Below are 24376 nucleotides of genomic sequence, written 5' to 3'. Positions count from 1 at the left end.
TGGAAATCAATTGTAATCCAGTAGCTATATTTTCATTTTAGGACTCTTTATGATTTCTATAATTGTTATTCAATTTGGTAATCAATTGTAATCCAGTAGCTAGCTTTAGGAAGTTATTCATTTTAGGACTCTTGATGATTTCTATAAATAATTATAGAAGTATTAATTGCAAGAGTCCAACATCCTTAAAATCTTTATTTTAATGTTATTGCTTTCTTAAGCTCTCCCTCTCTAATTCTACTTTCTCGGTATAGTAATCTTGATATTTCTTCTTTCTCTACCTCTCAATCTCCTTCTCTCTATCGACTTCTATATCTATTTCTCATCCCTTTCTATTCTTAGAACCGTTAGTACTTCTATATTTATTTCCTTGCACGCCCTCATTATACAATTTCTGAATTGGCTTTAGCAAGCCGATTTTAAGGTCAATAGAAGATTCAAGTCTCTCTAAAAACATTCCAGGAGTTCATTGTCAGAAAATAAAAGATAAAAAAATCCATTGATGCATTGATACACCATGCTGGATTTTACTCCATCTTTAGAAATTTCTTTTTCTTTCGCACTTGATGCTATTTTCTTAAATGCATATTCAACACAAGTTTTCAAATTGCATATTCAACACATGTTACTTCCAAATTGCATGCCAAATAATAGGAATACAAAAAAGTCAGATGTTTTCAAATATTCCCTCAAATCTTTTAATTTATTGGAACTCCTCAAAGTCAAATGTTCCAAATTCTACTGCATACCCCATGATCAAGTGACAAATAAATTAAATAATCAGTCCCTCTAATCCAAGAATCTATTAGTCCAAATGCATTCCTGAAATTGGTGTGTGTGTATATATATATATATATATCATATGTTAATTTCCTTCTCATTTGAATATACATAATATATATTTCCAATCAAATAGGAGGTTCTGATGACCCTAATAGAGCCAAGTATTGAACACCTAGATATATTATGATATTTTTGACTGTTTATGCAAATAATATCTGGTGGATCCACTATCCTATATTGTGTGGATGAAAAGCAAATGTAATTAGGTTCAAAGTTCAAACAAGTATAGTGGAATATCATCCTATCATTTCAATTTTCATGCAGTTCATCATTTGCATATATGGTGCACAAAACAATAATGCATCAACATTTGAAAAAGTAAAAAAAGGAAAAAGAAATAAAGAAATAAAGTTCTTTAGTCATAAGATGTCACTTTGTGTCATGCATATTTCACACTTGCTTCTACAACTCCTCATTTCTAGTTGCTTAATAGTGAGTGATCATATATAGTGTGAAATTAATGATACAAAATTGACAACAATATTAATAATCCTAGAAAAAGAAGGAAAAATGAGAAATTTTTATAATGGTCCGGCGAGTCACAACTCGACATGCAAGTAAATGTATTCATTTTATTTAATTTTTTGCTTGCGTGTCGAATTTGTGAATGATTAAAAATCATGTTATTCAGAATCATTTAATAATTTCTTGAGAAAATTACTTCCCTTGCCAAACATTATAATTTTATTATTTTGCTCTTTTTTTTTTTTTGGTTTTGTTTTGTTTTGTTTTGTTTTATCAAGAAATCTCTTAGAAGAGTTTAAATTCTCTTGCATCTAAGAAGAGTTTAAATTCTCTTGCATCTAAGAAGCAAATATATAATTTGACAGTGGAAAGAGATGTTATATTCCATTTTCCTTTTCACATTCTCAACTCCTAACACATAAAGATGTTTTGATTTTAAAAAAATGAAGAAGAAGCTAGTTCAGGCTACTCAGTGCACAAGCTCTCGTCATTGCACTGTAAGTTTTGAGAAGAGTCTGATGTACGTAGTCTTGTCTTTACTCTCTTTCAAATTACAATGAAACAACTTTACCTTTGCATGTTTTTCTCTCTAACTAATAACTTTGCATGTGTCCCGAATGCCAGTGAGAAAAATTCTGTAACACATAAGATGATTTGAATTCAATAAAAAATAGAAAGAAAAGAAGCTAGCTCAGTGTAGGAGCTCCCGTCATTACAAGGTCTAAGAAGAGTCAAATATATATAGCGTTTCCTTTGCTTTCAGATTACAATAGAACAATTTTACCGTTGTAGGTTTTTCGTTCAATTAATAATTTTGCACACGTACTTTATGCGAGTGAGAAATACTTTGAGGTTAAAAAGAAGAAACACATAGAAAAAAAAGAAGAAGCTAAATGCACAGGCTCCCGTCATTGTAAGGTCTGAGAAGAGTAAGGGGTACGTAGCCTTACCTTCATTTTCAAATTATAATGAAATAACTTTACTTTTGTAGGTTTTTCTTTCAACTAATAATTTTGCGATGCGAGTGAGAAAAATTTCCGAGGTTCAAAGAAGAAACACATCATGATCAAGCCTGGAAGAAGAAGAAGCTAAATGCACAAGCTCCCGTCATTGCAAGGTATGAGACGAGTCAGATATACGTAGCCTTACCTCCGTTTTCAAATTATAACGAAGAAACTTTCTCTTTGCAGATTTTTCTTTCCACTAATAATTTTGCGAAGCAGCGACAAAAATTTCTGAGATTGAAAAGAAGAAATACATCATGATCAAGCCTGGAAGCTGGAGAGCAGCAGTAATCTCCACTGAGAGATCAAATTCACGGACCCATCACTATCATTTGCATGTTTTTCTTGCCCCTTCTAAGTTGGAGAATTGTCTCCACTTTGTGGCAGCCCACCTCAATTTGGCCTCTTTAGTCTCTGCCAAATTGGTGATAGTCAAGTTGTCTTTGCTTCTTGGGTCACTATGTGTGGTTTTACTTGGAGTGAGAATATAGTACCCCTTTGTCCAAATTGGCCTAACACTCCACAAGGCTGCCTATAATTCATGGTAGGTGCTCATGTCACTCTCAGTGTATTTTTTTCAACAGCCTATAAAATATAAGAGACGTGGGCTTGTTTGGTATTGTAAAGTGTTTTGAACAGTAATTAGAAATATGTTCGGTAACATCCATTAGTTTAAAGATTTTTTAAAGCAAAAATATAAAAACATAATATGGTATAAAAGTGTTGCAAATTTGAAAAATATAGTGGTTAGTTTAAAAATATCATTTAAGAGTTTTTTTTTTTTTTAAATATATTTACTGTCTATTGCTACAGTACCAAATGTTACAGTTCGAAAACATACAAAAATACCAAATTGGTGTTTTGATATTTGACCACTATCAAGAAACGTTTCAACATTGTGCCAAACAAAACAATTTTTATCAAATGCGGTTTTTTCAGTGTTCAGTGCTATACCAAACAAAAAAAAAAAAAAAAAATCCCAGTAATAAAATTCGTAGAGAGTAGCTCATGGTCTACTAAGCTGAAGTATAGTTCAAAAATACTCAATGATCATCTTGGTAATTGAAATGTACACTTACCAGTTGCAATATGGAAGCCATGATATCAAATTATATAAAAATTAGTTCTATTTGTACAGTACACATACAATTAATGCACTATTCCCTTTTCAAATTACTAAATTATCTTTTAAACTTTAAATATAATACTAAGTTGAAAGATTTTTGAAAATTTACAAGAATAATTATGGAAAGATGGCATTAAATTTATTGACTTTTTAAAATAGACAACTAATTTGAAACGAAACAAGAACAAGTGACAACTTTAATGAAGCAACAACAAGTGACAACTTTATACTGCAAGACTTTAAATTGTTAATGTAATAGTTTTAAATTGATAATAAAACGACATAAATGTGTTAAATACATTCTCGATTTAATAGTATTATAGTGTTGTAACACAATGTAATGTGTTGCTTAAGTAATAATAATAATGATGATAATGACGTAATCATGACGTTGATGATGACAAGGAGAGTGAGTATTGGATAAGTTTGCCAAAAAAATTAGTATATTGTAGCATTACAAGATGAGCACCTAGAAAGTGTATTAGGGAAACAGACAATTAGAACAACATTCTGCAAATTATAACCTAAAAGATAGGATCATCTTATCGAACGTAGTAGAATTGGTGGGAGTAGAGTCTTTTAAGTGCTTGATGCTTGTATTTAGTATTTGGGTGTGGTTTCGATTCCTTTTTAACTTTGTAAGTTCTTGACTTAAAATGTTATTTGTACTCTAAGGCCAGGGTGGGTAGCCGAGGAGTTTACCTAGTAGTTACAAATCTAAAAGGCGGATAGTTACAAGGTTTCCACGTCATAAAAAAAAATGTACAAAACTAAAACCACTTATTTTTTTACTATATTATAAATCTATGCCTCAGTTCAATTTTTTTCTTTTCTTTTGTCAATGGCAAGAAATTCAGACACACCACTCACATATCTCTACTTTGCTCATTTAAAAACTCAAACCCTCGACAAATTTGGGAGACAAAGGAGATATCACCAAGTCACAAAACCCTTATATTTCAGTTCAAATTTGTTCAATTGGTTTCACCTTTTTCTAATTAAATCACATATGATTAGTGCTACTTAGGCGAAAGTGTTGAAAAAAATTGTTTGACTGAGTACTTTTGATTCATGATGTATGTAAAATAAATAGATATATATAGACTATCAATAAAAAAATTTGTTCCGTTAAACAATTCACCTCAATTCATAAGCTTTAAAAGCATTTTCCATCACATATAGAAAGACAAATGCTGCATAGATGCATGAGATTTAAGATCATAATTTTGATTCGCTTATTTTACCAAACTGATTCCCAACCTAATTTAGCCAAATTGAATACCTAATCCCATCTTAATATATATATATATATATATGATGTTCTCAGTGACAAACTTAGGTAGCACGTGTATAAAATCTTAGGCATGCGTATATATAGATGTTCTCAGTGACAAACTTAGGTAGTATGTGTATAAAATCTTAGGCATGTGTTTATATATATATATATATTCAATCACAACACTTTTTGATTGACAATAAAGTCACACAGTCATTTATTCTTACTCAATTATGTTTCAGAAAGTGTATATATATCACTAGGTTATAATCTCTCGTGTGCGTGTGTGTATGTGTATATATATTTATTTATTTGTCACGATACTTTTCATTTAGAATAAATTTAACCATTCATTTGTCTTTGCCGTGATTTGAATTCTTATTGGTCACTTCTTAAAATATAAGAAACACTATTTCTAGATTATAGTCATTGATTTTGTGCAACAAATTCAAAGGTAGTGATATTAAATAGATTCGGAGTAAATTAAAGAGCTAGCTTTGTGTTATTAGTTAGATTGGACTCACATTATGATCAGAATATAAACAAGACACACACAAAATGCGAATTGATGTTTGATATGCATTTGTAGTTGGGATGGTGATATGTGGAAGAATGACTTTTTTTTGTTGGTTCTAATGCGATCAATAGCTTTATCACATACAGAAAAAAGAAAGTGCCAATCATTGGATCGCGAATGATTTCAATTGGAGAGGTTAATTTACATTCTAATCCCATAGGTGATCCAATAAATTAAAGCACATCATTAGCAAGAACCATGTGATAAACATGTCAAATTCAGAGTCTTCTTTTACTTTAGCCTATATATGTCAAACTTTTATCACTCCATTTGCGTTAATGTAGAGAAATTATTTATTACAATCATTACAATGATGACATAATATAACGGATATCTACAAACATTTTACCAAACTATATATCTGATTTTTGATTTTACTTAGTAGTATATGTTTACTTTACCTTGGTAGAGTGTTTGTAACAATCCGTTGCACTACGTTATCATTGCAACGATTGTAATAAATAATTTATCGTCAATTTGGGATATGTCAATTTATAAAAATTAAATGACACATACAAAATTGGACTAATATTTACTAGGCAAATTGCAAAAAAAAAAAAAAAAGGTGAGCAAGTGAGCACAATTTCAACACGTGGTATAAAAGTAAGCAAGTGAGTCCCTATAGTTTCAAAAGTTTATTATTATTTTTCCATGAGTTCCTATAGTGTATCCTATTACACGATATTACGATGACATTATATAATGAAATTCACCTCCACAATCACATAAATTGAATTGGATAATTAGATCTTCCAATCATTAATCTTTGGACAATTAGATTGATACAACATAATTTATAAGCTAGTAATGGGATTAGCTTAATATGATCCCTGCCAACCTGGCAACACATATAAAGTGAAAAAGAAATTCCTAATTTACTTACCAAGAAATCAATTCTTCTTAATTTAATTCCAATAGAAGATAAGGTCCAAAACACATGGACTATGTGAACCTAATATACTCATCATAATAAATGCATAAGAAAAAAATATTAAATTATAAACAAAAATCCATCATGTTTTACACGTCACCCAAGCGCGTCAAATAGTATCTTCCTCTAAGGCGTGTGTGGTGTCGACAATGATGACGCGTTGCTTTCTTTCCATTTTATCAATTGTAACACTGTGTACAGCTAAGCACTCCCAACCTCCACGCGCACACATCACATTCACACACATATATCTGTGCGTGTGTGTAATACGGAGTATATATATACACACAGACATTACACACATGTGTTCATCTTTTTCCCATCTGTAACAGACTGTCCTCTCCTTTAGCTGTGTATCCGATTTTCTCTAAATCCAGCGAAGAAACTATCAAACCATTATCGTCTCTAAATCTCCGATTCTCTTTGAATTGAAAACATTTTTGGTTTTGTACAAACAAAAGAAATTAATCGGTTGAATAATTAGGGTTTCGTTTATATATATAATATACACATAGACAAATATAGATTTTGATTTATAGATATATATTTGTTTGGATATGGGGATGAGTTTGAAGGAAGAAAGTCCGTACAAGAATGAGGAGGAGGATGTGGAGAGAGAGAGTTCGGTGGTCGTCGGAGGGTTTCCGCAACCGGTGAAGGTTGTGGTGGTTGGTTATGCTCTTACGTCCAAGAAGACTAGGAGCTTCTTGCAGCCCAAGCTTGAAGGTTTGGCTAGGTAATTTTATCACTTCTAATCAACCACAATATTCAATCGAGATTTTGAACAAAAGTGTAGTACTTCACTCTCTCATTGTTCAGCCAATATTTATACGTACAGACATTTATTCATATATATGTATATGTATATGTGTGTAGGCATACATATATCTTTATGTCAAATTATAATTTTTTTGGCTTGATTATGTCTATCATTAGTGGTAGTTTGTAGATATGAATCAAGTTTTACTTTTACGCACTTGTATTTCTTTGAGAGAATTGGAGCGTACTCTTAAGTGTTTATCATTTGTAAGATAAATTAAGTGTCATAAACTGCAGATTTGGTTTGAATTGTGTGTGGATTAGATTTCTACTCGCACTCCATGTAAGCTGTTTGCGAGTTCAGCTGCACTTTTTTTAAAATCTAATTTGAATTTCGATTTCTTCATTTCATGGGTTGAAGATTTTATTACTGGGTTTTTCTTTTTAGTTCTGTTTTTCCAATAAAATATTAGAATATTCTGGAATATCTCAATAATTATTCCAGTCCCTAAAGGTATAACTATAAGAGATGTTCTTTGCGTGTGTGTTATTATTTTGACCTCTGTTGACTTGGTAGCCAAACAGAAAACATTGAAAATGAGTGCTTTGAAGTTCAAAGTGTTATCAGTAACCCAAAATCAATTATTCTCCACTCAAGCTGTCTTGAAAGATTCTGTACCTTCAGCTGCTTTCTATATCTCCTAGTAGATTACCTTGTTTTATCTGGAATCTACTGATGCTCTGATTTTAATATAAAATTTTTTTGTAGATCAAAGCAATTTGCAAGTAGGATAAAACTTGATTGTGATTATTCTTTTTGGTTTTTCCCTGGTTAGTTAAAATATCTGTGGTTATTTGCTTTGACTAATTGTATGTTAACATACGAGTCTAATTTATTTTTGTGCTATTTATCTTGCATTTAGTTGTCATTCATAGTTCTCTTATCAATGTGTTGAGTTCCTTTAATCTGGCAATTCTAAACTCCATTTGGCAGGAGGTATGAAAAAATGGATTCTAGAGAGGGGAGTGATGGATGAGACCTAGGGAAGGGAGTTATCATTTAGGGTTACAGGTAGTATTAATGTTGTGTCAAAATAAGGTATTTTTTATATGGGTAAAACTGAGCACGGTCCCTTTATGAAAGGGGTTAAACACCATTAACATGAACTTAACCCATTTATTAAACAGGTAACACAACATGACTTGTTTAACAATTTAATTACTTTTCTTAATAACAAATTGCAAATATAGTATAATAAAATATCCAATTAAAAATTATTGAATGACTAAACTTTTTATTTTATCTCAATAGATCACACAATCAAACAATGTTTCACTATACATAGACTAATTAAAAATATACCTATTATATAGGTTCAAAAGAATCACTGCTCCGTTTATGTTGGCAAGGCAAGATTAATTAAACAGTAAAATTGGGTTAAACAGATTGAATCTCCAAACCCGAACACGGCACTATTAGTTAAACGGGTCAATTGGGGGTGCCACAATTATAAACAAAGATGATTAAGGTCTAACCAAACCTACTAATGTCGCATTGAGTTAAAATTCGTTGACGGGTCGTGTCAAACTTGGTCATTTATGGTATTTATCCCTCCTTTGAAGAAAGGGATGCAATGGTATTTTATCAATATACCCATATATATATATATAAACTAATACATTTAAATGAGGGTAAGAATGTCTTTTCATTTTTATCTAACAAATTTCTATTTTCCTCTTTCCTCTTTCTCCACTTTTGGATGAAAGAAAATTGGTGGGCGCAGAAGGATGCCTCATTCCTCTTCTCTTCCTCTCTTCTACCAAATAGTGGAAGCGTGCTCCATCTGTCCTCTCTTCCCTCCCTCTTAACAATTTAGAATAAGTTTTTTTTTCTTAGTTGGTACTCACACACACATGCCTCCACCGAGGCTCGAACCCTTGACCTTCCTTTGGGAAGTAGGAGCCTAGTACCGCTAGGCCACTGGCCCGTTGGTACAATTTAGAATAAGTGTGTGTTTACTAATCACAATGTTGAATTACTTGTTCGTGTCATGCCCACTGCTTTGAGACGTGACTTAAATGAGTATTTTAGTTTATATTACATAATTGGTTGATTGTAATATTTTGTTGTTTCACGATCACAAAAGTTAGTTCAATGTGAAAGTTGTTGTTCTTTAGTTATGTTTAAATGTCCATGATATCTGTCTACCTGCTGGCCCAATTGATACTTTATATATCATATCTCAGTTTACTACTGTAAGTGGAGTTGCCAGTTTGCCCCTTTCAAATTAGTAGGATTGTCATAGAAGATTGGCCATTAATGAGCGTGAAAATTGAAATAGCAACATTTCATGAAATGTTGATGCTACCACCAAGCATGGGGCTATATTTATTTTGTTTTTGTTTTCTAGATTTTAAAATACGCATTAGGGAAATTGGCGCCTGTCAAATTTTATCAGCTACTTTAGTACAGCCATAATTATTTTGCATTTTATTTCATTAATATCTTAACTGGATTCCTCTTCGATTCTGATCGTGTTATGTAACTAATTTTATCGATGGTTGTATGCATTTCAGGAATAAGGGAATATTGTTTGTTGCTATTGACCAACATAGGCCCCTTTCAGATCAAGGTCCTTTTGACATTGTTCTGCACAAGGTTAGTGGAATTCTCATATCTCTCTCTCTCTCTCTCTCTCTCTCTCTCTCTCTCGTGTGTTGTGTCAGTTGCAAACACACGTGCTAGTGAATGTGATGACATGCGCATGCACGTGTACGTTCTCCGGTAATTTAGTCAATATATCATCATGCACCTTCTGCATCTGTATGTTAAAGCTATTAATAGATATGAATGGCCTGGTTATCACTACCTCACAAATTTATTTTCCTGTCAATTCTTTTAATGCAGTTAACAGGAAAGGAATGGCGGCAGATTCTTGAGGTTGGTCCATTTGAACATCAATATATGTTGAAGTGTATTTTCTTGTTAGTATACTGGAAAGTTAACCTGATATTAGTTATTTTAAGATCCGGTGTGCCTGGTATAAAGTCCTTGCTACTGTTCTTGATCTAAGTTTTGGAAGTATCCCTCCTCATTTTCTCCATTTTAGCTTGCAATTTACGATATCATGTTGATAGTCCATTGGTGGAGATTTTGCAGGGGAAAATTGTGTGCATTATAACTTAGTTATGTCATTGATGTAATTTTAAAGTGCTAGTGGAATCATTACCATAATTGTAAAGATCAATAACACCTCAACGCTTTATTTTTTGATGTAGAATATCTACTACGTATTTATTAAATAAAAAAGAGATCTAATTGTTTTTCCCGATTTGGTTAAGTAGAATGAAAATGCTTGTCCCTTAATTCTAGAGTAGTAAACATGCATGAGAGTAGTAGTATATAATGATTTTGGTCCTAGTTTTAAATTTTGGTGGCAACTGTCTTGGACAAAAGTGGAATCCTAGATTTTATTACATTGTCCTTTAAATGATAATCATATTAGTGAAACCGGGGAACATTCTTCATTTGCTTCATTTTGTCTACAGGTGTATTAATTTTGTTCCCTTTATTTGATTATTACTAGCTGTTAACTGGATTAAATTTCACTTTAACATTTCATCGAAATGATTCAGAATCTTGATGTTTTATACAAGGATATGCATACAATAATGTTGTCCCTTCTTACCCTCCTCTGCCAATATGTGAAGGATTACAGGCTAACACATCCAGAAGTCACAGTCCTTGATCCGCCAGATGCAATACAGCATGTACACAATCGTCAGTCCATGCTTCAGGATGTTGCTGATCTGAATTTGTCTGATCCCTATGGTAATTTCTTTACTATATTCTTCGGGAATAGGGTCTGTGGAGAATAGATGTTTGCTTTAAATTTACACACAGAGCTTTTAATTCTTGACGTGAGGTTGATGTATGATAAGAGTCACAATTTAAGTAGTTTGCCTCTCAATGTTGTTCTGTGATTCTGAACAGAATTAATGGGCATGATAAAAAATGTGCAGGCAAAGTTTGTGTTCCAAAGCAATTGGTTATTACAAAAGATCCATCATCTATCCCTGATGCAGTTAACAAAGCTGGGCTATTGCTACCTCTTGGTATGTTTATGTGTGAGTGTGTGTGTGTATTTTTTTTGGGAGCTTCTTAGTATAACTTGCTGATTGCATTCTAGAGATAGGTTCCTGGCTTTGCTTCAACCTTGCTAGCCCTTCATTACAAAGTATAAGGTTGTTACTGTTTATAGATTTAGATGTAAGCAACACGTTGTTCGAGTTCCCCTATTTATACTTTTTGTTTATTATGCTTTGGGTGACTGACAACCTATATAAAGCGTCTTTATGTCTGAAGCACTGATACATCTAGAAGGGGGAAGTATTCGTATCATTTATGTGTCGAATACCGACTCTTCGGATACTCGTGGAAACATGTCTAGAACTTCCTAAACGTATTTAAATTTGAAAAATCATTTTTCCCCAACACGTATTCAAAACTTTCTAGATACTAAAACTTATCAACTTTCTAGATACTAAAACCATGTATCCTGTACTACTCATATATTTCACAACATATATTTAACTAGCCTTCAACATTAAAATATAACCTTTTCAATTATAATATCGTAGTATAATCGTGACTTTTTTATTCCAATATTAATACATGTAATATAACTCTCAACTTGCTTGTCATAGTCTTTTTTGAAGGAAATATTAGTGACAATATATATCATGGCAAATAATTATTATGTTAATTTTATACCTAAACATTGAAAGCATTGAATTATACATAGACATATATATTTGTTAATTTTTATACATACATTATTACAATATATATATTAATGCTTCCTTGCCATATCCGTGTTCTAGTTTTTAGAAATTTGTCGTATTGCTGTATCCATATCATGTTGTTTCCTTATCCTGTGTCAGTGTCCGCGATTCATAGGTCATTGTCAGTGTAGAAAATATAGGGGCTTCTATTTTTATTTTTTTTTGCAATTTTTTCATTATTGAAATTGATATTTCTATTTGTTCCAGTTGCAAAGCCTCTGGTTGTTGATGGAAGTGCCAAGTCCCATGAACTTTCACTGGCTTTTGATCAATTCTCCCTCAAGAAACTCGAACCTCCACTTGTTCTACAGGAGTTCGTTAACCATGGTATGCAACTTTATTTCATGTACTATCTAATACCTTTATTATTGTGAAAAATGAATGAATAACCACGGAAGCACCCATTTGTTGATTTTAGGAGGTGTTCTCTTCAAGGTTTATATTATTGGGGAAGCTATTAAGGTTGTCAGGCGATTCTCTTTGCCTGATTTTTGTGAACGGGAGCTGGCCAAAAGTGTTGGAGTATTTCAATTTCCAAGGGTATCTTGCGCTGCAGCATCTGCTGATGATGCAGATCTTGACCCAAGAGTTGCAGGTGAGGTCATTCATTCCCTCTGAAAAAAACTGAATTTCTTTATCTATGCTATTGTGAGAAGGGTTTGCAATTGGTGGGAGTGGTCTCCAGGTCTAAAGCCTATATGCCACCTGCACTGCCTTCTTTAGGGTTTTATTAGAGGGCTTCTTTGTTATGCTACATGGTGAAGGAACCAATATTGAGTTAGTGATGTTTACCTACTTTAAGTTTTTTTAAAATTTGTGTCTTGTCATGGCTTTAGATCTTCTCTGAGATTTATCAATTATTTCTTTTTACCTGCAGAGCTTCCTCCACGACCTTTACTCGAAAGACTTGCCAGGGAACTTCGTCGTCGACTGGTATTTTTCGATACTTTACCCTCTGATTTTGTAGCAGTATTCACTCTAACAATGCCAGAGTTATATGAATATAGTATGTTTTTATTTGTCTTCTTGATACTTACCTAATTATCATTATGTTCTACCTGTAGGGCCTTCGGCTGTTCAACTTAGATATTATTAGAGAACATGGGACCAGAGACCGATTTTACGTCATTGATATCAACTATTTCCCTGGTAAGTGAATATCGTTGGTTTTTTTCTCGCAATTGGATGTTATCTTTGGTCTAATTAGTTTTCCAACTTTATCGTGTTATCTGTATTTTTTTTTTCCCCCTGAAAAAGATTAAAATCTTTTTAAAAACTTGGACTTGAGGAATGCAAGCCTTTATAACAGGATTTTTTTTTTTTTTTCTTTCCAAAACTTGATTTTCGTTGTAAATCTTTGAAGGCATAAGGCGTTTATAGTTCTCAGATTGGTATTTAATACAATGCAGGTTATGGGAAAATGCCAGAGTATGAGCACATATTTACAGACTTCCTGTTGGGCCTGGCACAAAGCAAGTACAAGAAACGCATTGCTGGTACCTATTGAAGAGTGCGAGAGAATAAATTGGCACACCAAATTACAAATGTCATATCACCCCAGCAAAGTATGTGCAGGAAAAAGAAAATCTCACGCACATTTGATTTTACAATCGTGTGATTCCTGCTATCACTCCTACCGGCTGTTGATGCTCGTTCGTGTGGTGTAAGCGTCTCTTATTTCTGGTCGGGTGGAAGGATATGGCTTCTCCAGAAGCAGCCATTTTGTAAACAGTTCTGGTTAATAACTTTGGTTCCTCATTTTGTTTTGAATTCTTTGTTTATTCATTTCTTTTTTTGTAGCCAACTTCCAATTTTGTGCTCTAACTAGGTCATGCAAGTAGCTGGTGTATTCACATAGGCCAAAGCTGTAGACATTTCACTTGGAGTGGGCTAAATGTAAACAACTTGTACATTCTTTAATGCCAAGCACCTTGTGCAATATATGTCAATCTGGAGGTTCAGCTCTGCTTTATCACCGGTTTATTATCGAAAGATTTGGCTTTTTTTATTTAAACATAATTGTATTTAATAATTGTGCTTGTTGAATTTAGAAAATATACCGGGTGGAATGGCACTTGATGTGTTCAGGTTGTGATGGGCAACCATTTCCTTCAATGGGTCAAGTGTTTTAACTATGGATTTCTTCTCTTATTATTTCTTTATTATTTATTTTATTCTTTAATATTTTTTGTAAGCTCCCCCGTAGGGAGGTGCTCCACATATGCCTAGGGATGCACACGGCACCGTTTGATTCAGTACTATTTTTGGCAGAATTGTTCCAATGGTTCCTAGAAAATGATACGGGAACTGAAACCGTTGGGATATGGTGTCACAACCGGTATTGTTCGTCTCGGTTAAAATATTTTTTGTTGACTAAAATTAGGGGTGGCAAACAAGCGAATTGAGTCGGGTTTGGACAGGGTTGAATATGGGCGAGTTAAATATGGGTTGTGTGAAAATGGGTCGAGTTAACCCGTCATGACTCATAACCCCGTTTAAATATGAGTTGTGTGAAAATGGGTCGAGTTAACCTGTCATGACTCATCACCCCGTTTTAGGAAGGAAAAAAACAAAGAAAGAGATTATTTTGGATAATCTCATTATTATAATTTTTTTTTTATTTTTTATTTTTTATTTTATTTTAGATGGATAAAAACTTACAAAAATATGTATGGATAATTGGAAATCCTCTAATTTATTTTGAAAATTCATTAAATTTATATTATTTTATTTTGTGACTAGACATGTATGAAGGTAAGATATTTTATATATCTATATATATTATATGAAATAATCTGTTAAACATTTTGAAATACAGATGCAAACGTAGGTTTCTTTTGAACCGTAGTATTACATACACGAGGAGTCCATAATCTTAAAGACAAAATTTTATAGAGATAGTGAGAGAGAGAGAGAGAGAATTTGGGATTGTGTAAGAGAATTTTAGAAAGAAAGGTGAATTTGAGTCAAATAGAGATTGTGAAAATATCCCTTACATAATGGGTGAAATTTGGGTCAAATGAGTGACCTGTATTCAACCTATTTAACTCCTCTATAAAAATGGGTTGAATATGGGTCACCCATTTTGACTCATATTTAAAATGATTCACCCATATCTATTTTAAAGTGGGTGGATATGGACGGGTTAGAGTATCTCCAATAGCCTCTCAAACGGGCTCTCAAACTCAAAATATAGCAGGTGGATGAAAATAAAACACTTCAATGGTCTCTCAAAAGACCTCTCATATTTTGAGATTATCAAATATATTCTCAAAAATAACCGCTCTCAAATGGTCTCTCAAACTCAAAACATAGCAAATGGATGAAAATAAGTACTCCAATGGGTTCTCTCAAAAGGCATCATATTTTGAAATTGTCAAAAGTTACTAAAATGACAATAAGACACTCCAATGGACTCTCGAAACATGGAATGATTGTTGTGTTAAAAAGTCACATTTTAGATAAAATGCACCATTGAAGCAGAATTACAAAAATATAATATTTTGACACTGTAGCACCTCTCAAAATATAAATTTGACATAGAAACATAGCATTTTGCATTAAAAATGCTCTTAGTGGGTCATGAACCATTTTGCCACCCCTATTGTCATGGGACAAGGTTGTTTTGATGGTAGATTAGTACTGTATCAATCTGGGCATTACTAATAATTCGCTTGTCACTGTTTATACAATTATATTATATACTTTGAGTAATTGTCATGTTCTTATTAATTAATTACGGATGTATGTTTAATAAAAAATAAATAAAAAAAATCACTTGCACGGCCCAACTAATTATATTAGTAATTATATAATTAAAAGAATAATATATATATATATATATATATATATATATATTATCGGTTCGGTTCAAAGGGTCTGGAACTCCCTACCAAAACTTTTTTGGAGCCAGAATCGGACCGGTGAGGAACCAGAACCGAGGCACTGGCTCGGTTCTCCAGTTCTATTAATTCTTTTTGCAACCCTGCATGTGCACACGCTATCGTTCATTGAAGATTCTGCTGGCATTGTAATGATACACGTGGAGAGGTGGATTTTAGGGTCTTTCGTACTTGTATAGAGTAGTCTAGCAAATTAGAAAGCTTGCAGAAATTTTGTATATTAGGAAATATTTTAGAAAAGTGGAGAGTTTTATAAAGACTGTATATGGGTGGAAAGATGTAGAAAAGTTTTAGTATTCATAGTATCCAGATGCCTATATAACAAGTAGATACCTCATTTGTAAGCAAATGGCTTCTAAAGGTGAGTGTAGAGCTAGGAATGATGGTGAGTACAGAGCTTGGAGGAGGAGCAGGGGGTGTAGACTTGCTGTGGTTACAAAAAGGTTCGTCAGTTAGGAGTGTGACAAAAATTTTAACTGTGACAAAAATTTGTAACTATAAAGAAAGAAGAAGTGATGAACAAGAGACAATATTGATGATCCAGAAACTAGATGGAGATACTCCATATTACTTTAAAAAATATTAGAAAATTTGTTTTATCTAAATTCTAAGACTAGTACTAATATAGAATTAGTAACACTGGACAATAAAAAATAAATAATATAGAATTATTGAGAAACTAACCCCTGTATAATAAAAAATAAAAAAAAAAATTTGTTACCAAATCTAGTTTGAATTAAGTTAGAATTTTAAACTTTTAAAACTACGTTATGAATAAGGTTGAATAATTTAGGTAATTTTTTTTAATTAGACAATTTTGTCCTTTTAATTTTTTATAAAAACAATTATACAACTTCCTTAATAAGGTTGGTATTATCAAATATGGTGACTTCATATTAAATAATATTATTGTAAAATTAGCCAGGCCATGAATAAAATTAGCATCATAAGCATTTTCCGAGTTTTCATATGATTGAGAGCAACTATAAATTTTTAAAAATAAAATAATAATAAAAAATCGGGCATTAGGACCCGCTAATGACCCGCACCAAACAAGTCATTAATGAATTAATGGTTCATCCTTAAATTTATGACCAGCCTAAACTTGCCCGTTTGTCACCCCTATTTAATATGGAATTTTTTTGGGAAAGTAAATTCAAAGAACCCCCTTGACTTGTAGCCCTTTTCAATAAATTTACCTTATCTAATTTTTTATCAAAGAATCTCCCTCAACTATCTAAAGGGTAAAAGAGTTGATATTTGGACAAAAATACTCTTTTATTTAAATTTTAATTTTATCGAACTTCAAAAATTCATATCTCACACACCGTACATCCAAATATTGCAAATAATATATGCACGGAAAGCTTATAAAATAAAGATTTTAGAAATATAACATTTGTTTAACAAAATTTCATAACCAAAGAGAAATAGACAATTTAAAAATCTACTGCAACAATCTTATTTTATTTTATTTTTTATAAAATACTCGGGTTGTTTGCAAGAAAATTTTCAGAATTATTTATTTTCATATGGAGCATAACATATTAAAAAATTAGCCCCAATAGAGACCAAATATTCATTTTTATTTATTTTTTAAATGGTGAGTTTATAAAAGAATGAAAATATTTTGGCACAAAATATGATATCTCATGTCATCGATCTCTGTTGAGGCTAAAGTTTTTATATATTCGGCTCCATATGTAAATGAATAATTCTGAAAAATAAAATTCTTGGAGTAGATACAAATCTTATATTTCTGAAATTTTTATTTCATAAGCTTTCCGTGAATATATTATTTACAATTTTTAAATGTACGATTTGTGATATATGAATTTTTGAAGTTCAGGAGAATTGAGATTTAAATAAAAAGGCATTTTGGTCTAAATATTAATTTATTTACCCCTTTAGATTGTTGAGGTGATTCTTTGATAAAAAATTAGATAAGAGGAATTTATTAAAAAACAGGCTACAAGTCGGTTCTTTGGTAAAAAAATAGGTAAGATTTATCGTGGATTGATAAAAATTAGATTACAGTACGAAGCAAAAACAGAGAACAGAGCAAGACAATGAAGAAGAACAAATAAAAAATTTAGCAAAAAAATTAAGTGAATTTAAAATCAATATATAACTAGCAAAAGAATGAAAAACACAACACACACATATCTAATATAAAAAATATTTAAAGTGAAATGACTTAAAAACCCTTTACATAAAATTCCTCTCTCTAATCCCTCGTCTTTTTCTCTCCTTGCCGCCGTCTACCGCCTCCACTTCCAATTTCCATCACTGCCACCTCCACCACTCTCTCCTCTCCCCTTCACAGATCTTCATCAGAGAAGACTATCAATTATGTCCTAAATCAAATAATTTTTTTTTGATTGAATGAAAACAATTCACAGAAAAGGATAATCGATGGATGAGAATGTGAGTAATTACATGATTTGACGAGTATGAAGGAATTGGCAGCTTTTTTGAATAAATCAGTGGCATCTTCGTACTTGGGAATCGAAGAGACCCTGTATGTAATATGTGTATTATACTTACATATGATCTATATGGTTACACTTCTTGCCTTGAAATATATATATATATATATGTATATATATGCTTATATACAATTAGCGACGTGCTCGATTTTAAGGGGTTCATTTATTTTTCTTTAATTAATTCCTTAAATACTTGGGTTTGGTTTGTTATTGAGAAAATAGTTTTCAGAATTCAGAAGACAATAAAATATATTTTTCTAAAAATATTTATTTTTTAAATAATAGTTTTCAGAAATTATTAATAAAATAATATTTTATAAAATTTCTTGGTTTTCGGTTATTAGATCTATTTTCTTTTTTCTTAGACTCTTTTTGGTTTGATAGAAATTAATAATAAAATATAAAAGTGAAAGAGAGTGAAATGAATGAAAAAGAAATAAAATTTTCATCATTTATTTGTTTAATCAGAAAGTTTTTCAAAAAAGACTATAAAAAATTACTATTTTATGATTTGAATAGTACGAAATTTATCATAAAAGGGGTTCTATTGCAAGTTCATAAATTTTTTTCAAGAAATCAATCTTTTTTTTTTTTTTTTTTTTTTTTTTTTTTTTTTTTTTTTTTGGTAGGAAAATTTAATGAGAAATTTAAATAGTTATGTAAAATTATTTTTCCTAAAAATTAAGCAAACTTTTAAAGTGTTCAAATTTTTTTTTTTTCCTTTTATTTTCTTACAATTTCCATCTAACAAAAGAGCCTTACTGTTTAGAAATTTTATAGCTTGGAAGTTCCATTTATCTAACTTCAGGTCGTTAGATTAAGACTGCGAGATACTTTTGATTAATGGGTCTTTTTTATTTTATTTTTCATGGCGTTGGTCCTCTTGTAATATTCAAGGGGCATTTTTGTAATAAAAATGACACTTCTTGTAATTTGTTGTATTATAAGGTTATCAACGTCTTTGTAATTAGACATTATCCAGTAGTAATCCAGTTGGTAAAGCTTTTTGATGTGCTAAAAGAGAAGGCAAAATTGTTGTCCCTCTTTGAAATTTTAACTTACGAGGAAAATAACATTTAATGCATTGTTCCTATAAATTATAAAATTACCCACTTAAAGTAAACTTATGAAGTAATAAAAAAATTAAGGATATTCAATTGGGAACTAATTTTGAGACATAAAAAAAGATGGGGTCAATTAAATGTACATCCTATATGGTTTGTCATTAGTGGGACATTTCTTATGTTTTGAAAAATTACTCGGCCTTTTCTATAAAGAAAACTAACTTATACGGACGTGACGGACCTCCCTTCTCAGTGACGAATTGTCAAATGCGCTAACCAACCTATTTAATTTATTGAAATGCCCTCACATTATTATCATAAATTAGTAAACTACCCATATGCTTATATATATATATTTGGATTTCCATGTCTTTTTCTTTCTATCCTCTCTCTCTCACTGATATCTCTCAGCCGGTCCATTTTTAGGGCATTCTGTTGTAGTATCAGCTTTATATTTGTTCGGAGAGAGAAGTGATCGGTGGCATAGTTGTTAAAATTTTGATTTCGATCTCATGTAAAATTTTGAGAAGTAAAATCTCATTAGGATCTATGGAATCGGGAGTTGGATCGTAAAATTTTATAGAATCTTACAATCTTACCGATTACACTAAAACGTGTTATTTTGTTCTTCTTCCAAATTTATTTGGCCTACAATTAATTTTGGACTAATAAATTTAATAATTTAAAATATAAAGTCCAACTCTTTAGTCTAATTACATTAAAAATAAAAAATAAAAAATAAAAAATAAAGAAACGAATGTAAAATGTAGAGACGATCTCTGAATTTCAAAAGTACCGTTTAAAATTTTCAAAATTTCCTCTAATTTTTTTTTTTATTTAAAATTCTTCTTAATTTCTCTTTTCTTCTTTCTTTTTTAAGTACAATGAATATAAATAATTCTATTTTTCCACTTATTCTTTATCAATTTTGAAACAAAAATAAAGAAAGACTTCATTTTTTTTTTCCGTTGTTCTTGCTATCTCTATTTTATTCTTTTTTTTTTATTAATAAAAAGTAAACTTTTAACTAAATTGCTCAAACAATTAGGCAAATAAATTGTACTTTTCTCTTTATCATAGGATTTACTTTAATTTATTCTTTATATTTTTGCATGATTGTTATGCTGATTTTTTGTTCAAATCAAGAAATTGATATTTAATATTTGTCACGTGTTTTAGTACTTTTAATGTTAATTAATTTTGTTGGAGTGTCTGAATTGATTATTTAGTCTTATTCTCTATTTATATTGAAAATGTTTGATTTAAAAAGTTAGTTTGAATTATTTTTCTAATAGTTTCATAAAATTTTACAATTCTTGATCCGATACTAAAATTCTGATCCTATGAATCCCTTATTGATTTAACGTAGAATTCTGATTCTAACAATCTTAATCAGTGATGTTTGTAAGTTGGTTTTATTTTTAGAAGATGTACAATAATTCATATTGGGGGAGAATAAAACACTAGAAATTGAATAATCAAAAGAATGAAAACTAGTAAATACATGGACCCAAAATCAGAAATGGGTGGTGGGCCTTTCCCTGTTGTGTTTATCTCTTCGAGGAGTCATTTTTCTGATGCATAAATAAAAATCTTGTAAGATACGAAACCAGAATTGCCCCTGACATGACCATGGTTGATAATTGTACCACCAGACACTCATACCCCTACATACATACATACATATATATATATATATATATATCATTAAAAATACACCCCCAACCATGTCGTCACATTCCCATCACATTAATCCCACAGAAAACGATGAAACATAAAACAAACACTCCCATGCTCTGCTCTCTGTTTCAACTTCTTGTCAAACTTTTCCTTGAAAAGATAAATTCTTAGTTTGTTACCCCTCACAATCTCTCATTTGTATTTGATAAAAAAAAAAAAGAAAAAGAAAAAATTGAATGGGATATGACTTAATTAATTTAGATGGTGTTTAGCCAATTAAAAGCTTTTAATCATACAAATTAAATATCACTTAAAAATTAAAATAAATTACACTGATCTCTTAAAATTTGAACAAGTAATGATATGATTTTCATACAAGAAAAAGGGTAAACTTATTATTAAAAAGATTATTTAATAAATTCGTCAGTAAAAAAGTGTTAAAAGAGGCATTGTTAAGCATCCGCCCCAAATATCAAGAAAGATCAAAACAAAAAACACTGGAGGATTTATCTGTGTAATTTTTTCAAACTTAAAAAAAACAGACGTTAATATAAAATTTTCAATTTTATCATACAACAACAACTTAGTTTATAAACAAAATTATATATGCTACAAACTACTTTGATAGCTAGACTAAAAGAGAAGAAGGGTGTGAATGATACAGAGAATAATATATTCACTGAATTACATTGAAGCCACATGTACACACACACACACATATATATATATGATATGATATATTGACAGTTGAAAATGCTGATTTACTGTGGGAATTAAAGGACTACTTTTTGTCCATTTCAATCATCTAAGGATTGAAAAGTAGTTCTCCACATTTACACTTCCAACACATGGGCTTGTAGTTGGAGATATAATCACCTCTTGCATATTCAATGGTTGGGACTGTAGCGACCAAATGGAGACCATTACTCATAATCATCATGTTGTGGCCATTGAATTGGGGAACAACAGGGACTTGAATTGCCTCACAGTGACCACAAGAACTGCACTTCCTCTCACATCTTGGAGGACTTGACCCTATCAAACTTCTCATCACCACCACTCTCTCTTCCCTACCCATCTGTACATATACATACACACACACACACACACACACACACACACACACACACACACATATATATATAGATATTAACAACATATGTAAGTATGTCACATAGAAAAATGATACTCTGTCAAACAAGATTTAGAATTAAATAATACTGTCTCTCTTACCTGGTGAGACTCAACCAGCTTGGAAATTGTTCTACCTACAATTAGTACACACACTTCAATTAATTGGTATATACGTGAAACAGAAATTCAAAGCTATTTAATTTGTTTAAACTTTTGAGAGTGATCAGAGAGTTACCTTCGGCCATGAATCTGACAAGGGTCAAGCTTGAAACCAAGAGAAACAGCAAAGAAATTATTAGATGTCTTCTTCTTTGGCAACATATGCAGGTATGAAGACAGCCCATTTGAAATTTGATAGAGAAACAGAGGACCTTGGAGCTAGTTAGTAAATGTGTGTGTGTGTCACTGTGTGTATGTGTGTGTGAGAGAGAGAGAATAAAATCTTGAAAGTGAGCAAGGCTGCAAGCTGGAAGAGGGTTCAGTCTATAAGGCTCAAGAGATCATCACTATATATATATATATATATATCTGAAATATGAATGAATCTGAATATTTCTGTTTGAGTGATAGGAACTTGGGAAAGGCTAAATGAGTGCTGCAAAGGATTTGAAGAAAGAAACTTTAAGGATGTCTTTAATGGGAAAATACGTCATCCTCGTTTTCTGAGCCTAAAAAAGCAAGTGTTTATAGCCCTGGTTTTAAGTGACTGAAAACACAAGGAAAATAAACAGAACATGTAAAATACACAAACAGTTAGAGACTTGACATTAGATGATATTAAATGGCCTTCACCACAATATGTCACTGCCTCACGAAGTTTGGTTTTCACTCACTTTGTCCCCCTCATTTGTGTATATGTATTCCCTACTCTGGTTGGGGGCCTGTGCATTTCTTTTTAATTTTGGCATGTAATTATATACATACATACATATATATGTGTGTGTGTGTGGATGGTGATTGCCACAGAGGACGCCACAGGTTCGGTCAGTACCGAGTGAACCATATTGGGATGTTGGGCCCCATCTGACATTACTCTGGAAACCCTAAAAGTCTCGAGATGCTAAGGCTGTATGTATGAGCACTGAGCGCACAAGAGGAGGGGATCACTATCCTTCACTCTCCTGTCATGGAGGTGCCCCGCTCCAGTCGAATGGGTCCTGTCATAACCTGGAGGTCCCTCATTTCCCGCAGTATTCGAGAAAGGGGCCCAAGGGTCATTCGGTATAACTATTCCCCTTGAGCCACCCGTCATGGGAAAACTCGAGGAACATGGGAACTAAGGGAGCGCGAGGTTAAAGAAGGCAAAAACTTGGAGCCCCTCCCCTTTCTCCCTGAGGTATGGGAATCTGAGAGATAGTGGACGGGAGGTAGAAGTTGACCCCCCCAACCCCCCGTTCTTGTCTCGAGGCCCATATCAAGGTGAGAGGATGCTTAGTACTTGCAAACAAAGCTCGGTAAAGTAGAAGTCGACCGGTGCATTAAATGCGCTGAAAGGAATTGTAGGACAAAATCATCATTACTCTTTCTAAATGGAGGCGTAGATTGCCTCGGGCCACTTCCTGACGTCCCACCAGTCAGGAGGAGGTCTCTTTAGCTCACTGGAGAAAGTGAGGTTACTCTCGGGATCGGAATTAAGGACAAGAGACCAAGAATCATAAATAACTACTACCGAACCTTGAACTAGTTAAAGGTATTGAGCAACTGCTTTCCTTCTCTCAACCTTCGATTACGAAGGGTTCCTGGTCTAGCTTGAATTTTCACTTAGACACTAATTTGGATTTTTCAAATCTACATGGAACGCCTTCATCACCCAACACTATGAACAATATATATATATATATATATATATAATTGAATACTCACACATAATCACAAATGCTTAAGTTCGAACCCTCATAATTTCTCTGCTGTAGAAGAGATTCTTAAAAATGTCCTATATTAAATCATAGAGTTACATAACTCCATATAACATACCTATCTGTTGCAACGTTATAATATCATTAAAATCAATAATTCAACACTTTATGTATTTGTTACTGTTACGTCTTTCATTTAAACTTATTGCATTACTGAAATAAAAAAGAAAAAGAAAGAAAGAAATTGTTACACCGGACAATAAGAGGAGGAGATGATCCTTCAAACACTAGTGGTTTGTGTACATATAGTATATGAGAGTGTAGGTACCTATATTTTAGGGTTAGGGCACTAGGGCAGTTGCTTTTGATTTGGGTAATTCGAGCAGTTCCAGTTTAACACGCCAACATCTCTTTCCATCAACAGT

The 24376-nt window shown here is 32.1% G+C and overlaps 2 protein-coding genes across 2 annotated transcripts; one reads left to right on the top strand and one right to left on the bottom strand.

Annotated features, from left to right (window-relative positions):
- Positions 1 to 6521: 6521 nt before the first annotated feature.
- LOC132274057 (inositol-tetrakisphosphate 1-kinase 3-like) lies at positions 6522 to 13818 on the top strand. Its single transcript, XM_059775207.1, has 10 exons — positions 6522 to 6958; positions 9559 to 9640; positions 9890 to 9922; positions 10693 to 10813; positions 11005 to 11097; positions 12034 to 12153; positions 12245 to 12421; positions 12704 to 12759; positions 12891 to 12975; positions 13236 to 13818. Exons 1-10 carry the CDS (start codon positions 6780 to 6782, stop codon positions 13331 to 13333), a joined length of 1044 nt encoding a protein of 347 aa, XP_059631190.1. The 5' UTR covers positions 6522 to 6779; the 3' UTR covers positions 13334 to 13818.
- Positions 13819 to 21490: 7672 nt separating this feature from the next.
- LOC132273305 (EPIDERMAL PATTERNING FACTOR-like protein 2) lies at positions 21491 to 23385 on the bottom strand. Its single transcript, XM_059774292.1, has 3 exons — positions 22331 to 23385; positions 22195 to 22229; positions 21491 to 22039 (listed from the first exon to the last, which is right to left on the bottom strand). The coding sequence occupies exons 1-3, from the start codon at positions 22437 to 22439 to the stop codon at positions 21767 to 21769; spliced, it is 417 nt and encodes a 138-aa protein (XP_059630275.1). The 5' UTR covers positions 22440 to 23385; the 3' UTR covers positions 21491 to 21766.
- Positions 23386 to 24376: the final 991 nt, after the last annotated feature.

Source organism: Cornus florida, unplaced genomic scaffold (assembly GCF_030987335.1).
Source record: "Cornus florida cultivar Cherokee Brave unplaced genomic scaffold, ASM3098733v1 CherokeeBrave_3.0.0_Hap2_Chr09, whole genome shotgun sequence".
NCBI classification, from domain to species: Eukaryota; Viridiplantae; Streptophyta; class Magnoliopsida; order Cornales; family Cornaceae; genus Cornus; species Cornus florida.
This window is presented reverse-complemented; position numbering and strand designations above follow the sequence as displayed.

Bases quoted from the DNA above. Each gene is read 5' to 3' on its own strand.
- LOC132273305 (XM_059774292.1), bottom strand. From the start codon at position 22,439: ATGGGCTGTCTTCATACCTGCATATGTTGCCAAAGAAGAAGACATCTA. The intron at 22,230-22,330 runs GTAACTCTCTGA...TACTAATTGTAG, and splicing joins TGTCAGATTCATGGCCGAAG to GTAGAACAATTTCCAAGCTG. The intron at 22,040-22,194 runs GTAAGAGAGACA...GTATATGTACAG, and splicing joins AGCTGGTTGAGTCTCACCAG to ATGGGTAGGGAAGAGAGAGT.
- LOC132274057 (XM_059775207.1), top strand. From the start codon at position 6,780: ATGGGGATGAGTTTGAAGGAAGAAAGTCCGTACAAGAATGAGGAGGAG. The intron at 9,923-10,692 runs GTTGGTCCATTT...CAATATGTGAAG, and splicing joins AATGGCGGCAGATTCTTGAG to GATTACAGGCTAACACATCC. The intron at 12,154-12,244 runs GTATGCAACTTT...TGTTGATTTTAG, and splicing joins ACAGGAGTTCGTTAACCATG to GAGGTGTTCTCTTCAAGGTT.